Source organism: Plasmodium gonderi (genome assembly GCF_002157705.1).
Source record: "Plasmodium gonderi DNA, contig: Chr07, whole genome shotgun sequence".
NCBI classification, from domain to species: domain Eukaryota; phylum Apicomplexa; class Aconoidasida; order Haemosporida; family Plasmodiidae; genus Plasmodium; species Plasmodium gonderi.
In genome coordinates, this window is record NW_021628932.1 from 125912 (window position 1) to 141551 (window position 15640).

Here is a 15640-nt window from a genome sequence, read left to right on the forward strand (position 1 = left end):
TGCATTTTTTATGTAAAACCCTTATTATGTGTACCATATTTATACAAAATAAAATATCCACAAAGGTATAGTTAATACAATATGTTTTTTCTTTATCACCTAAAAATTTGCAAATGACCTTTTTCTTTCTTTTCGAACAAAATCAACCATTGCGCTTAAAATATTTGAAACGAGCGACTAGGTGAGAATAAAATATATGTAAAAAAATAATACCCCCTTATTCTACTACTAATTGCTTTACTCGAAAGAGTATTCATATATGTACGTGATATGTATATATTCATGTACTATGTATATATTCATGTACTATGTATGTACTATAAATGTATTATGTATATACTATGTATGTATTATGTATGTACTGTGTATTTATTATGTATGTACTGTGTATTTATTATGTATGTTCTGTGTATTTTTTATGTATGTACTGTGTATGTATTATGTATGTACTGTGTATGTATTATGTGTATATTCATGTATTATGTACGTATGTAAGCCCACTGGGTGGCTTCACTGTTAAAGAATGTTAAAAAAAAAAAAAAAAAAACATTAAATAATGACAGAATCATTCTTATATAACACAAAAAAAAAAAAAAAAAATTCCACTTTAAAAATCAAGTTCATATTTCATAATTCTTTTATGTGTTATACCATTGGCATATAATATAAAAAAAAAAGGAAGTATATTTTGCCCACCAGAAATGAATTACCCCCTCCCCCCTAACGAAATAGAAAATTCATGTAGGAGCGTAAATTTTGCTACAGAGAAAAAAAAAATCGTGCATGAATCTTGTAAAATATTCTTATTCGCAGTGCCAATTGCGAAATGTATGCCATATAAAAACATTAGTTTATTGTCACACCGTGCATTTACTTTTTCATATCTTATCACGTATTTTTATTATTGTGCTGATTCTTTATAACAATTAAAGATATAATTTTGCGTGTAAAAATTGCAAAAGATAATTGAATAATGATATAACCACAACATTTAAGATACCCCCACGTGTATATAGTTTTTTTTTTTTTTTTTTTTTTTTTTTGTCATAAAAAATACATATATATGTATATGCACGAAGAAAAAAGTTCGAAAAAAGTTAACTTAGGGAAAGAAGAAAAAATTGAAATTAAACGCATACCTTGTATTAATTTTATACAATCACTTTTTTCCCTATATTTACGAACCCTTTAAGCTGTTTAAACAATTTATAGATAAAAAAAAAAAAAAAAATATATATATATATATATATATATGGAATTTTTACCCAGTTATATGTACATTTATATATATACAACAACATATCAGTAACTTTTTAAACAAACTCGTACTTTTGTACCCCCATTTGATATTTCACTATTTAGAAGATCTCTTCACAAAAAGGTCATATTTGACAGATAATTTTATACAAACAATTTATTAAAAAATGGCAGTAAAAAAAGTTGGAAAAATTGTAAAAAAGAGAACCAAAAAGTTTACCCGTTTTCAATCGAACAGGTTTATGCGTGTCAAGGTAATCCAAAGATATAACGTTAAAGGAAAATATTGGGAGAGGAGAACAATGACATGTTAAATTTGTATTATAAATAAGGATAATGCCCATACTTTTGCGCATATCAGTGTTAACTTTTTTTTTGGGATACTTCTTATGCAGCGGGAAAAATGAAAAGAAAATGTTTAACACAGTTCAGCCTGATACACTATTTAAAAATATATAATAGGGATATGATAGTGGTGATTTATTACAAACATATGCATCAAATGTAAAATACACCCCAACACCTTTTAAAAACCTGCTGAATTGTATTATCTCTGCCAACGCTAATTATTATAAGCACATCATACATTTTGGAGCTCTCCTCTCCCTCGAATAATTCATGAACGCTATATATATGACGTACATACTACTTCTACTGCTGCTACTGCAACTTCCATGTGTGTGGAAGTGTTTCATGATACAATCGCATGTACCACTTATGTGTGTAATGTACAACAAGAACACATACATGCATAACCTTTCTGTGGACGTGTAAAACATTGACATTTTTATTTTTTTCCACCTTATAGCCTGCATGGAGAAAACCAAGAGGTATTGATTGTCGTGTCAGAAGAAGATACAAAGGAACGAACTTAATGCCAAGTATTGGTTACGGTAGCAACAAAAAAACAAAACATTTATTACCAAATAATAAGTATAAATATATAGTAAAGAATGTTAGAGAAATGGAACCATTAATTATGAACAACACCAAATATTGTGTGCAAATTGCTCATAATGTTTCAAGTAAAAAGAGAAGGGAAATAATCGAAAGAGCCAAACAAATGAACGTTTCTGTTATTAATGCAAAAGCCAGATTACAAAAAACAGAAGAATAAACCTATCTTTTATATGCTTTATAAATATGTGATATACGTAAATATATACGTATGCCTGGTGTGTACAAAGCTTATTTTCATTTCCACCTTTTTGTTTAATACTTTTTTTTTTTTTTTTTTTTTCCCCAACAACTAAAAAATTTTAACATAATTTATAAAATGAACTTTCAAACGAAAAAGCAATAAAATGATATAGCCATATCCCCCCTGTAAATGAGACACAGGAAAACCCAAGCAACTGTATAATTAAAATGACAGAACCATATCAATGTGAATAAAAAAAAAAAGACACTTTTCGACTCCTCTTATTCTTTTATGACATTTTCACAATGTTCAAAGAACTGCTCGGAGAAAAGATACGCTTCAAAAGGTTTATTTCCTTGTGAATCAACCTTTTTTTTTTTTTTTTTTTTTTTCTCCTTTTTTGTCACTTTGAATTTCTTCCCAATTTTCTCGCATATAGTAATGATAAATCCTTAATCAAACATATGTTCCTTGTAAACTTCAATTTATGGTTAATTGGGCAAGTATGCGTTCCCCAAAATTATTCTACAATTATGGGGCATAAAAAAAATGTTTGTTTGTGGAAAAAAAAAAAAAAAAAAAAAAGGATTAATCCAAATAATGTATGTATATATGTCAAACAAAAATTTAGATATGTTTATGTGTTTAAAAAAAAGAAAAGAAAAATATATATATGTCACGTGATACAAAACACTTGCATTACGGTGCACAACGTGTAGCATATCACACTACATTGAAAAGTAATACAATTGGGGCACAATATGGTGAACTATTTTAAACGAATCTTATATTAACATGAAACATGTGTATTCTTACATCATCCGTTGCATTTATAAAATATATATATATATATATATATATATATATATATATATAATTAAAATAAATAACATATGTATATGTATATATGTCTTACACTGCATATTGATAGAACACATAAGTGTGCACTAAATAATATGTAAAGGCATTGGGTGTAATGATTTAAATACAAACTTAAAAATTACTTTAATTAATTATTTCGTTCTCATCTATTCAGTGTGTTCACTTGTGTTATACAAGATTTCCTCTACCCATGAGATAATTTCGTTAATTTTGTTAATTTTGTTAATTTCGTTAATTTTGTTAATTTCGTTAATTTTGTTAATTTCGTTAATTTCGTTAATTCTGTTAATTTCGTTAATTTTGTTAATTTCGTTAATTTGGTTAATTTCTCTTAATTTCAATTAAATGCAGTTATGTGCGTCTTCACACTCCCTTTTTTCCACATCATTCTTCTCACTCGTTTGTACTTCCTCACTTGAAACTGTTTTTTCTTTTGTGTCTTCTCGTTTAAACTTGCTGGAATCTCCAAGCTCTGATTTGTCTTCATCCTCTGTCTCAGTCAGGTTCGAATCATCATTGACAACTTTTTCGTCTTCGTCTTCCTCCTCGTCAGAAAAAATAATTTCGTCATCTGTGAGAAGACGTTCCATTTCTATTTGTTTTCTCCTTTCCTCTTCTAACCTCATCTGAGCACATGCTTCTTCCCTCAATTTGACTAAGTCAATATTTGACATATCCACTTTTAGAGAAGCTTCTATAATATTTAAAAAGAAATCTCCAATTTTTTGTGTTTCCGATTTCTTATAATCATTGGGGAAAAGTTTTTGATCTAGTCGTAACAGCTCTAGTAACTTCGAAACATCATTTGTGTTCATAATTTCCTGTTCTAATGTTCTGCATAAAGCAATACTATATTTAAATAAAAATATTTCTCCTTCTTTTAATAAATATTCGAAAAATAACATAAGTGATTCAAATGTCAAGACGTGAACATTCAGACCAATAAACCATTTGGATACAAAGGCTTCAGGAGTTATTAAATTTTTTATATGTTCATATAAATTTGGATGAAAATTATTTAAAATACTTAAAAATACACGAGAATCTCTCACATATGCCTTTGGCATTGCCTTAAAATAACCCGGTAAATAATATTTATGTAAGCCTGTTATAATTTTTATTACTTCCTTTGGTTCTAAAAAAAGTAACAAAAAGGAAGAAATGAATGATATTCCTTGATGATAATCATTCGTTATTGGATAAATGGATTGTAATACCTCGATTAATAATGATCGATTTTTTTCTTTGTTAAAAGTTCTTTCAGCGTCTAATTTAATTATCCGTAAAATTTCCTTATCATTGCAATGATCTCGAATTTCCACATTTATTTCTTCTTTAATATAGCTTAACATTATTTCGTAGAAATGTTCTGCACGCTTGCAAATAACTTCACAGTTATCCTTGTTAATATAATTTCCATTCCTCTTTAGAATAGGTGCATCCTTCTCCTCATCCCAGAAATTTTCTCCGACGATCATTTTGCCCCAAGCTACAATGAGTACTGAATACCTGTGTATGCTTTGGCGCGTTATGTGTAGCTTTTGTGCGTCGGGTTGTACATAAATGTATTTTCTTATGTACTAACCAAAATAAACAAAATTTGACTAATTTCTAAGTTTGTTTGTGAACTATTATTTCCCCTTTTTTCTTACGTTCTTTTGCGTTCCCTTTTTCTTTACGTTTGTTTACTTCTGTTCCTTTTACTTTGGTTTTTTTTCGCATTCCCTCTTATTTTGAAATAAAACCATGAGATAGGGAAGATGAAAAAAAAAAAAAAAAAAATTTCCTTCTAAACAATTTTAAGGACATGCATATTTTAAGTTTATAACATTCCATAAACACCCATTTAAAATCCTTAGTGTTTTTCTTGATTTTCTTATTCTCAAGAAATTTGACAAAAATAAAGCTTGCAAACCCCAAATATGTAAGTGTTATATATATACACGATGTATAAATGCATATTGCATATATAATTTCTTCTTATGCGATGAGGTAATTTCCCCATTTCAGTTATGCTTTTCAACGTGTTTTTTTTTTTTTTTTTTTTTTTTTTTTTTTTTTCCGCATTTTTCAGTCAAATTCTAGTACCTCTCACAGTTTTTAATCTAAAAAAAAAAGAAAGTTTCTTAAATGAGGAATTAAATTTTTACTAAAAAAAATTTCACTATTGTTACAGGTATGCTGTGTGCTATTTACGAAATTTTATGTTCCCTTTGTTAATTACTCACATATATACAAATATCTGCAGTTATTAAATATAAAATTGAATCCCTTAAAAATATTAAAGTAGAAAAAATGAAATGGCAGAGGCAAATATGTACATGTATAAAATGCAGTTACAAATTTGGTTAATTTCGAAATATTTCCCTATAAAATGTATTTATAAAGAGAGAACAATTTAATCGCGCTATTTTGAGCCGTCCTATTTATATTGTACCAATTCATTGTTAACTTTGCTATTGCTTATGTACCTTTCATTTTTTGTGTGTGTGTTGTGTATACCTATTTAACTTTTTCAGAAATAAACATTTTTAACAGCTGAACCATTACCTACGGAACAATTTTTTATTTTATTTTTTTTTATTCCTTTTTGCTTCCTTCTATACCGTCTTGTTTTTTTTTATTTTAAAAATCGGGAATGATAATTTGAAAAAGTGTTTCCTTGAATATGTTCGTTTTTAAAAATAAATGCGTGTGTATAAATATATAAATATATACATATATATATATATATATATATGCATTTACATATCTACACATAACCTCAAAAAAGGGGCGCGCCTAGTTACACGCTACAAATATAGTCCATTTATATGAAAATTTTTTTAATTTATAACAATATATCATGAAGCATAAACACATTTCACTAAAACAAGGCGTATATATATGTATATATATACATATATTTTGATATTTCTGAATAATTTAACAAAAAAAAAAAAAAAAAAAAAGAAGAAATAGATAGAAAAAGAGGTTAAGCAAAGATTTTTACAAGTCTGATCTACATGCGCATACACATACATGCCTATATGCACGTGCATATTGTGTCATGATAAATTTATGAATGAAACAAATTTCTCAGAATAACAAAAACGCTGTCAATTGTTCTGAAAAAAAGGACGGGGAGTAAAAATAAAAATAAATAAAAGTTATAATAATGTTAAAATTAAATATCTTTATTTCTTAAACCACAAAAATAAAATGTGAACAAAAAGGATAAACAAAAATGGTATAGCAAACACACACATTCGTAAAATACATCCTGAGGATAACATTGTGAAAACATGAATTACGTTACTATTTATTATATCTTACTTAATTTCAGCAGACTTCACTAAAAAAATTAATTTATTGTCTTCTATTTTTATTTTTACCAAAACTTTATTGCTGCTATAAATGCATGATGTTAAGGCTTCCTTTTTGCTCACTTCCACCACATTGGCATTTAAATTATTCTGCAAAATGGACATGCAAAAAAAAAAAAAAAAAAAAAAAAAAAAAAAAAAAAAAATACAAAATATATTGAATAATAAATAATGAATAACACAAGCAAAAGTTTAAGACAGCGCCAAAACACCACAAAACTATTTGGAAAAAAAACAAAACAGTGTGTCTTGGTCCAACCAAATAGTAAAATATTGTACCTCGATTTTTTTAATTATCTGAAATATGTTTAACTCGGACGTGTTTAAAAAAACAGCTTTCTTCTGACTACCAATGCAATTCCACAAATTTTTGTCCTGAAAAAAAAAATAAAATGATGTAAAAGTGGGAAGGACACAGAAAGCATTCAAATCGAATAAATGTTCATTTAAACAAAAATTATATCACGCCATAAAAAACATACAAATTGAAAATATTGAACAAGGATGAAATAATTATATTTTCAACTTGTTTCTTAAAAGTGACTGTTAAACACGTGTTACAACACACGTGATAAAAAAAAAAAAAATAAAAAAATAGGTTTTTTATTTTTTCTGTTTCTTCTTCTTCTTCTTCATCTATCTCCCAATTTTAAAATAAAAAAAAGGGTAGAAAATTACCTCCTCTTTTCTTCTACTATTTTCTTCTTCCATATAATCATCTTTAGCAGACGGTTCGCTTAAGTCTAGCATGTCAAATGCATACTTGGGTTTTCTCATTTCATCTAATTTATTTAAATTGTTTTCCAACATATTCGATGAAGAACTTTTTTTTTCCACATGTTGATTTGTTGATAAATCATGTTCTCTTTCAAATTTCCCTGAATTATTTTTATTGCCAAAATACTTACCCCTTTCACTCGTCTTGATATCATTAGACTTTGTATTAAAATAATTCCTATTGGACAATAATGACTGGCTTTTTTTACTTGAAAAACTGGAAGAGTAATTATTTCTTGAATTGTCAACCGATGAACTATTTGATATTAAACCATTAAAAAGTGCAGCAGCCATTTTTTCCTTTTCTGTTAGCTCATTATGTGTTGAATCTGCATAACTGTTCTGATGGGAACTTCCTTGTTTGTAAAATGAACTGTTATTGCTATTACTGTTACTGTCATTTTCATATTTATAATCCCTTAAGTTATTAATATCTCTTTCTTCAAATCTTTCATAATTCTGATTATAGCCGTCCCCTAAGACATCCACTCTTTTTTCACATTCTCTTTCATCATTCCCTGGATTATGATCATCATCAAAATTTCCTTCGTCTTCTGATATCGCATCCTCTTCTTCTTCTTCTTCTTCTTCCTCTTCTTCTTCCTCTTCCTCATCCTCCTCCTCTTCTCCATCTTCTTCATCTCCTGTTTCATCATCTCCAGGCTCCACCTTGTCATCATCTTGATTATCCACTTCTTCTCTTTCTTGTCCAAAACAATTTTTATCGTAAAAATTCCCTTCTTCATTTCCTCCCTGATTTGTGCTCATTTTATGCAACCTTTTTTGCCCTTCCTGATTTTTTAATTTATTTTTATACACATTAGTAAGACTACTTTTTAACTGATCGTTATTTTCGTTATCCCTTTTTTTTTTTTTTTTTTTTTTTTTCTTGTTATTTTTTCTTCCTTCAATTTGACATGTTTCTTTTTTCCATTTTTTGGGGCCCACTACATTAAGTTTAAATGTTTTTTCTCTATCTTTTGGATTAGACATAGGATCCGTTATTGAAAACTGCTCAGGTGTGTTATACTTGTAATTTTTTTCATATGCAAAGTTACTATTTGATGATGTATGAAAATTATCGACATGTATTCTACTATTGATTGGTAATTCGTATGGCGTAAAATTAAGTACAGGTGCATTGTTTTTGGAAGATTCGAAATTATTTTCAGATTTCCTTAAATCTTTTGTTATGTAAGCTTTTCCTCCATTTTCCAAATGTTTCTGTACGAATGGATTCAAGAAAGATAAGCTTTCATCTATAACAATTTTTTGTTTACATTTTGCCGAAAATACATTTTTAATAAGTGTAGGATTATTTAAAATGAAATCATATTCATAACATCTTTGCTGCATGTCTGTTATCCTACTATTTTTGTATTTCTCAATCAATTTCTTAGCAACAACGTGATCTGTTATGTTATTGAAGCAGCATAATTTGAAAATGGCTGTTATTATGCATGATTTCACTCTATCTGGATTATTAAAATTCTTTTCCAAACATTCACATAACAAATCAATAATATCTTCAGTTGTGTAATTTTCTATATCGCATAGGTAGCTATATTCTCCTAATACCCAACATATAATTTGCATCAAAATAAAAGGAATGTTTTCATTATTCTCTAGCATGTTTATGTATGTGTTTACAGCATATTTTCTCAAATTGTATATACTATCGTTTATTTTATTTTTTTTTTTTAATTCTTTTTCGCTAATCGTTTGGTTCAGTTTTTCCGTAGTGTTATTATCCTTACTAGGATTATTATTTCCAATTGTCTGTTCATCTATATTTCCATTCGCTTTTATTAGCCCATCTATGATGTCATTTGCATTGTTATTTTGTACAACATTTGCATCATATTTTCCACAATTTTGTTTATTATCTGATTCTCTATTAAATACTTCTCCACCCTGTGAAAGAGAATTGTGTACTACCTGATGCATCTGCTCATTCAGACAGCCTTCTTTATTGTCTACCTCCTCTTCAATGTTTAAACACTTAGAGCTTTCAATTTCATTTGTGTTTTTATAATAGTCGTTATTGCTGTCACAATTATTATTATTGCTACATATTTCGACACCTTCCACCCCATTGTTAGCTTCTTCATTCATTTCGTTCCGAATAATTTCATCACCTGAGTCTGAATCTAAGCACACCGAACTGTCTTTCAAGAGTTTAATAAGAGAATAAGAATGACTTTCATCCAACAATTCCCCCACTGATAGAAATAAAGAATTTATAGTATTTAAAAACCAAATATCATCAGGAGTGTACCTTTCTATTAACTGAATAATTTTGCATGCCAAATCATGTTTAAAATGAATATCTAGCGAATTTTCCACATGAAATAAAAGCTTATCCACAATAACTTTAACATTTAATGGGTTCGTCATTTGATATAATAAATCTAACGTTTTCATTTTTAAGGTTTCATCCTTATCCTCTAAACAATCTACAACAGCTAGCTGGTGCTTAGAAGCATACATAGGATTAATTTTTACAATGAGAGCTAATCCTGTAACGCCAACGTATTTAAGATTATGATTATCTGATGAAATAAATCTAGAAATAGATAAAGATGCTAATTCTAGTAAATGATGAGATGGGTATATAGTAGCAATAGTTTTTACACATTCATAAATAATAGCATAACCAACATTTATTCCGAAATCAGCTCTTTGCATTGTTTTCTGTAATACTTCATACATTTGTTCTGATAATTTCTTATTTGAATATCCTAAAATTCTAAAAATAGCTAATATTTTTATTTGAATCCATGGGGCTGGGATTCTATGATAATCATAATCTCTTGGTAATTTATTTTCACATATTTGTTTAAGTATAGAAACTAAATATGGTACTAATTTTACACAATACATCATATCATTCTTAGCAACACAATAAATTAAATTTAAAGATGCTCCCATAACAGAAGGGTCTACATCACATAATAACTTTTTTAAAAATATATCAATTTCTTTAATTAATAATGGATCAATTAAATACATTTTATGTAATAACATACACACTTTTTTTCTTATTAATTCATTTTTATGATTTAATAAATTTTTTATAATTGGAAATATAGCTGGAATCATTTCATTGTTTAATAATTTACAAACACAATTTAAGGCTGCCCAAATTTCTAAATGATTATCACTTTTTAAATCCTTCTGAATTGTATTAATTAATAATAGCATCAATTCATGGTCTTTATTTAAGAACAGATTACATGATAAATAACCTGTCCTTTTACACAAAATGTTCTTCTCATGTGCTAGTTTAACTGCATGAATATATGCAAACGATGCATCATGGCCAAGCATTTCTATGTATATTGCTCTGATCAAGTATTCTTTTATCTGTTTCTGCAAAAATAGACACGTAGGGGGAGGGAGAAGTAGTGATATATATATATAATAGAATTATAAAATGTGATTAGAATCTATACATATACTTACAAACTCCTTTTACATATATTCCAGAAATGCATCACACAACAGTTTCCCTATGCAACCTCACAAAATTGGCACAAGGTGCATGATCCTTTTTTTTCACATGATATTTAACATCCCCATGAGTACATGTGTAAACTTACTACTGATGCATTCGGATCCACAAACCTTGACTTGAGCAAAACGATTTCATTGCATATAATTCTGTCCTCCTCCTTCGCGAAAAAAAAAGAACACACATGTATGTGCGTATGTGTGTATGTATGTGCGTATATGTGTATGTATATACATGCGTTTATCTACGCATATCCATAATTATGGAACGTTACACAAACAAGCGTAAAAACACGTACATACTGATACCAAAAAAGGATACGTGAGCACAGCAAGAACATATATTACCTGTTTCGAACGAGACTCTCCTATAGATTTTGCTAAATCGAAAAACTCCTTTGACAAGCATGATCCCGTGAATCCAAGCATTTTATATATTCATTTATTTGGGTTCTATCTTGCTTGTTACCTTCCTATTTTTTTTTTTTTTTTTCTATAATTTTCTCCGTCTATATATAGCACATATAAGTTTATCCTTGTTTATTTATTTATCAGTTTTTTTTTTCCCCCAACTTTCTAATCACTTCAGCTTTGTATTTTCCTCTTAATTCTTCCGAGCTTGTACTTCTCTTGATTGTGTCAAGTTTTTTTTTTTTTTTTTTTTTTCCAAAGGGAATTTTATGGGTGAATACAAAATGGAATGTGGATAGCTATTCCGGTGGCATGAGCCTTTCCACTGGTGTGTAACGATTTCAAGAAATGTCAAAATTCAATGTGTGTTCTTAAAGTTCGAAATATTAAACATGCGCAAAAAAAAAAAAAAAAAAAAAAAAAAAAAAAAAAAAAAAAAAAAAAAACTCCATCAAATAATTTTTTTTTTTTTGCTCCTTCTAATATAACTAAGATAGTGGATATATGCATTATATTGCGAACTTTTCCATTGCAAAAAAAAAAAAGAAAAAAACAAAAAAAAAAAAAAAAAAAAAAAAAAAAAAAAAAAAAAAAAACGAATAACTCCATCACATCATTTTTCTTTTTTTAGCGCCTTCTAATATAACTAAGATAGTGGATATATGCATTATATTGCGAACTTTTCCATTGCCTTGTTCAAAAAGGAGAAAAGGGACATCAGGTAAGTTTATAAACAATTGGGTTGACCACACTTGGGATACACAAAACATAAGATAATGGTACAAATTATGAACATGTGTAACATCTGTTCTTATATGTAAATCTACTTGCATGTGTGCATGGGTATGTTGAGAATACAACATAAAGTAGATACTCGATTAAACACTGGTCTAAATTGGTGTACACTTTTCAATATATAGGAACACAAAATAGCATATAAAAAAGGTGTGTTCATAAATTATTTAATCAGTCATGTGTTCAAGGCATCAATTGGTATACTTTTGCTACCTACTCATATATAATCTATTCATTCAAGTATTCTTAATTTTCCCATATAAAAAACATTCCTTAAGCTTAAAAATTTTGAAGCGGCAACAGTTTTGTCAAATAACACAAAACGAAAAAATTGCGTATCAGTAAAAGGTGAACATTTTTTTTATGTAAAATTGTTAATAACACTTTTGACAAAAAAAATAAAAAAAAAATAAAAATAAATAATCAAAACCATAGAATTGTTAACCTCGTAAAAATAAACCTTAAGCATACGTTTGCACTTTCTCGAGTTCCACATGTGCAAAATTTACAAACGATGCGATTAGGCTTAAGTTCTTACAATCATGGTTCAGTTAAAAAGAAAAGAAAAATTATATGTATATTAATTCTTAAATATCCGGCTTAAAAAAAAAAAAAAAAAAGGTATTTTTATTCCCTTTTCCCAATTTTTTTTTTTTTTTTTTTTTTTTGTTTGCCGTATTTTAACCATTTCAATGGTTATGACAATTTAAAAATTTTTATTCTGTAAAATTCATGATTTATTAATTTTTATACATATACAAAAAAAAAACTTTAAAGGTAAACAAACACATTGAATATGTCATCTATGATATATTTTTTTTCTTTTTTTTCATAATATGGTCAAATTGTTACACTATATAGAAAGAAGAGGGAAAAAAATAAAAAAAAATACATACATAACGAAAACTCAACAAATTGTGAGTAAAACATGTGAAAAATAAAACTAAATGCCCAATTTCATTTTCAATCGAACTTTTACATATGGGTTCCACGATGAAGTGGCAAAATTAGTTCATTCCCGTAGTCATTAAATAAAAGGTTTTACTTTAAGAATTATTTTTAAAATGGCATAAATCAAAGAATTAGACAAGATTCGCTTCCCTATCATGAAGAGAATAATCATGGTACATTATCCAGATGAGTGCCCATCCATATGTATTTTCCATTGGGTTTATGAATAAATCCTCTTTCAACATACCTTTAATTTTACTAACCCTTTGGAAGTGCATGGATCAATCCCTATCTGCGCGAGCCCTGGCATGATAATGTTGAATTACATAAATTGTAATTTTTATTTGAAATTGCAATAATGACCTGTATGTTTGCATGTATGTGTGCACGTATGTACGCGTACAACAGTGACTTTTATTCTTCAGGAGGGTAAAATAAATTCATATTTGAGTTTATTCGTCTAACTCAATGTTGTAATTTTTGTAGCCCATTTTGGCGTTATTAACTGGACATAAGAAAACGAATTTTTCAATTTTTTTTTTTTTTTTAATGATCCATTTCTTTCCTGTCTTAAGAGCAATTTTTTATTTTAAAACATGATAAGGTGTTATAATATATCATGTTATGCCACTTTTCACTATTTTTAATCTTCCTTAAATGTGGGTATTTTTTTTTTTTTTTTATTCCACCACATCACAGCCATGTATATACACAAATTAATTAGGCACCATTTTTTAAAATATGAAATTAAGTGAAGGGATGAAGGGGAAAAAAAAAAAAAAAAAAAAAAAAAACTCGGTTAAGCTAACATAACAAACTTTTTCCTCCCATTCCACAATATTGTGGCTAGTCAAATTGGTTCAATCTTTTTTATTGTTAAAAATTACTATATAAATTACTTTACATTTGGCTACTCAGGATTAAATAAATGTACACATAAGCTTATTTGTATCTATACCTAACTCGTACATCATCCTTCGAATCTTATGTGCCACACATTACGTCTTACGGGTCTTACCTACTATTTAAGCCCTTTTTACAAACATCGTTAACCATGAATCCGATAAAATGGATTCTCTCTACATTCCTACTTAATGCCCTCATAAGTAGATGTAACCCACTATATTTTAATAATAATATGGATAAATGGATGAAAGAACTCTTAAAAGTATCAAAAAAAGAGTATAACAGTTTCAACGAAATAAACGATTTGGGTAATAGAAAATATTGTGGTAAATCCCTTAACCATTTGGCAGGGTTGATTTTAGATAAGACAGACAAAGAAGGGAAACTAATTATCGAAGGATCAATAATTTCTAATAAGCTGATTTTAAAATTAGGAAATATTAAAGAAAAAGAAATAAATATAAAAGACATAATTCTACCTGTAGAAACCTTATCGAATAAGTGTATTCACATACGACAGAGTAAAAATAATGATGATTCTGTGATTCTATGTTTAGCTAGTAAAGTTCTTAGGAACTTTTGGACAAATTCAATAACAGATGCAGTTTTATGCAAACTGACAAAAACTAGGGGAAAATTACCTGAGTATAATTATGCCCTGGGAATGGATGAAAAGAGGGAAGAACAAAATGAAGAAAGTGACAAATCGGGAGAAGCTGATGAAGCAAGCGATTCAGTGATCGATAAAACAAGTGTCCAGAAAAATGAACAAAATCTTGTTAGGAAAAAAATTATCGGTGAAGAATTTGATGAAGAGCAAGAAAATGAACCCAAGGGACTAAAACTGCGAATAGCCAAAAGTAAATTCGGCAATCCGCATATAAAAATAAATGGCAAAAATGTCGAAGAAATTAAAAACGATCGGTAACTGGAAAAAATGCATTTTCCAAAGTCGTACATTTATTGTTTGTTTCTATTATGTATGCATAATTTTGCGAAAAAACATGAGTCCCCTATAACATGCGAAAAATTAAAACATCGCAACAATTCTACCAACATATTATGCTCTTTTTTTAAACACCTCACATTTACTGCTAGATCTGTAAAGGGGACGAATAAATTAGAAAATCAAAAAAAAGATGAATCTATTGAATCGGTTGAAGATGATGATGAACAGGATGTAGAGGACGAATAAAGAGACAGATATCGCTACAGAACTTTTCCTTATTCCACTTTTCAACAGTTTAACTTTTTACACACATTTAAATGTCTTCATCGTAAAAAACAAAAAATCAAAAAAAAAAAAAAAAAAATACAGCCAAGTTTGTTACACATTAAGATACCCAAAGCATAATTGTTTCTTTAAATATACATATTAAATTTAATTGCATATAAAATTTGTTCGATTGTCTTTGTCAAATATTTATTTTTCCTCTTTATATATCTGAACATAATTTGTTATACCTCTCATGTTTAGTTATTTCAAATTATACAACACGTCTTGTTGATTTTTTTTTTTTTTTTTTCGTACACCCATTCAAAAGCGACAAGTTTTTTGTGTGAACCACTAAGAATTTATACCCTTCAAATTTGGAGGTATCCATTTTTGTTCAAGTTGATTTTAAGTGTTTGTAATTGCGTA

At 28.1% G+C, this 15640-nt stretch overlaps 4 protein-coding genes across 4 annotated transcripts; 2 read left to right on the forward strand and 2 right to left on the reverse strand.

The window, feature by feature from the left end:
- Positions 1-1424: 1424 nt before the first annotated feature.
- On the forward strand, positions 1425-2374 carry PGO_070180 (60S ribosomal protein L32; the record flags this gene model as incomplete). The annotated part of the gene is made up of 2 exons (XM_028686891.1): positions 1425-1511; positions 2066-2374. The coding sequence occupies 2 exons, from the start codon at positions 1425-1427 to the stop codon at positions 2372-2374; spliced, it is 396 nt and encodes a 131-aa protein (XP_028542692.1).
- A 1247-nt stretch (positions 2375-3621) lies between these two features.
- Positions 3622-4758, reverse strand: PGO_070190 (GTPase-activating protein; the record flags this gene model as incomplete). Its single annotated transcript, XM_028686892.1, has 1 exon — positions 3622-4758. One exon carries the CDS (start codon positions 4756-4758, stop codon positions 3622-3624), a length of 1137 nt encoding a protein of 378 aa, XP_028542693.1.
- A 1580-nt stretch (positions 4759-6338) lies between these two features.
- On the reverse strand, positions 6339-11364 carry PGO_070200 (AP-4 complex subunit epsilon; the record flags this gene model as incomplete). The annotated part of the gene is made up of 6 exons (XM_028686893.1): positions 6339-6387; positions 6596-6735; positions 6925-7020; positions 7324-10794; positions 11025-11096; positions 11284-11364. 6 exons carry the CDS (start codon positions 11362-11364, stop codon positions 6339-6341), a joined length of 3909 nt encoding a protein of 1302 aa, XP_028542694.1.
- A 2782-nt stretch (positions 11365-14146) lies between these two features.
- PGO_070210 (hypothetical protein, conserved) lies at positions 14147-15193 on the forward strand (the record flags this gene model as incomplete). The annotated part of the gene is made up of 2 exons (XM_028686894.1): positions 14147-14922; positions 15097-15193. The coding sequence occupies 2 exons, from the start codon at positions 14147-14149 to the stop codon at positions 15191-15193; spliced, it is 873 nt and encodes a 290-aa protein (XP_028542695.1).
- Between the last annotated feature and the right edge of the window lie 447 nt (positions 15194-15640).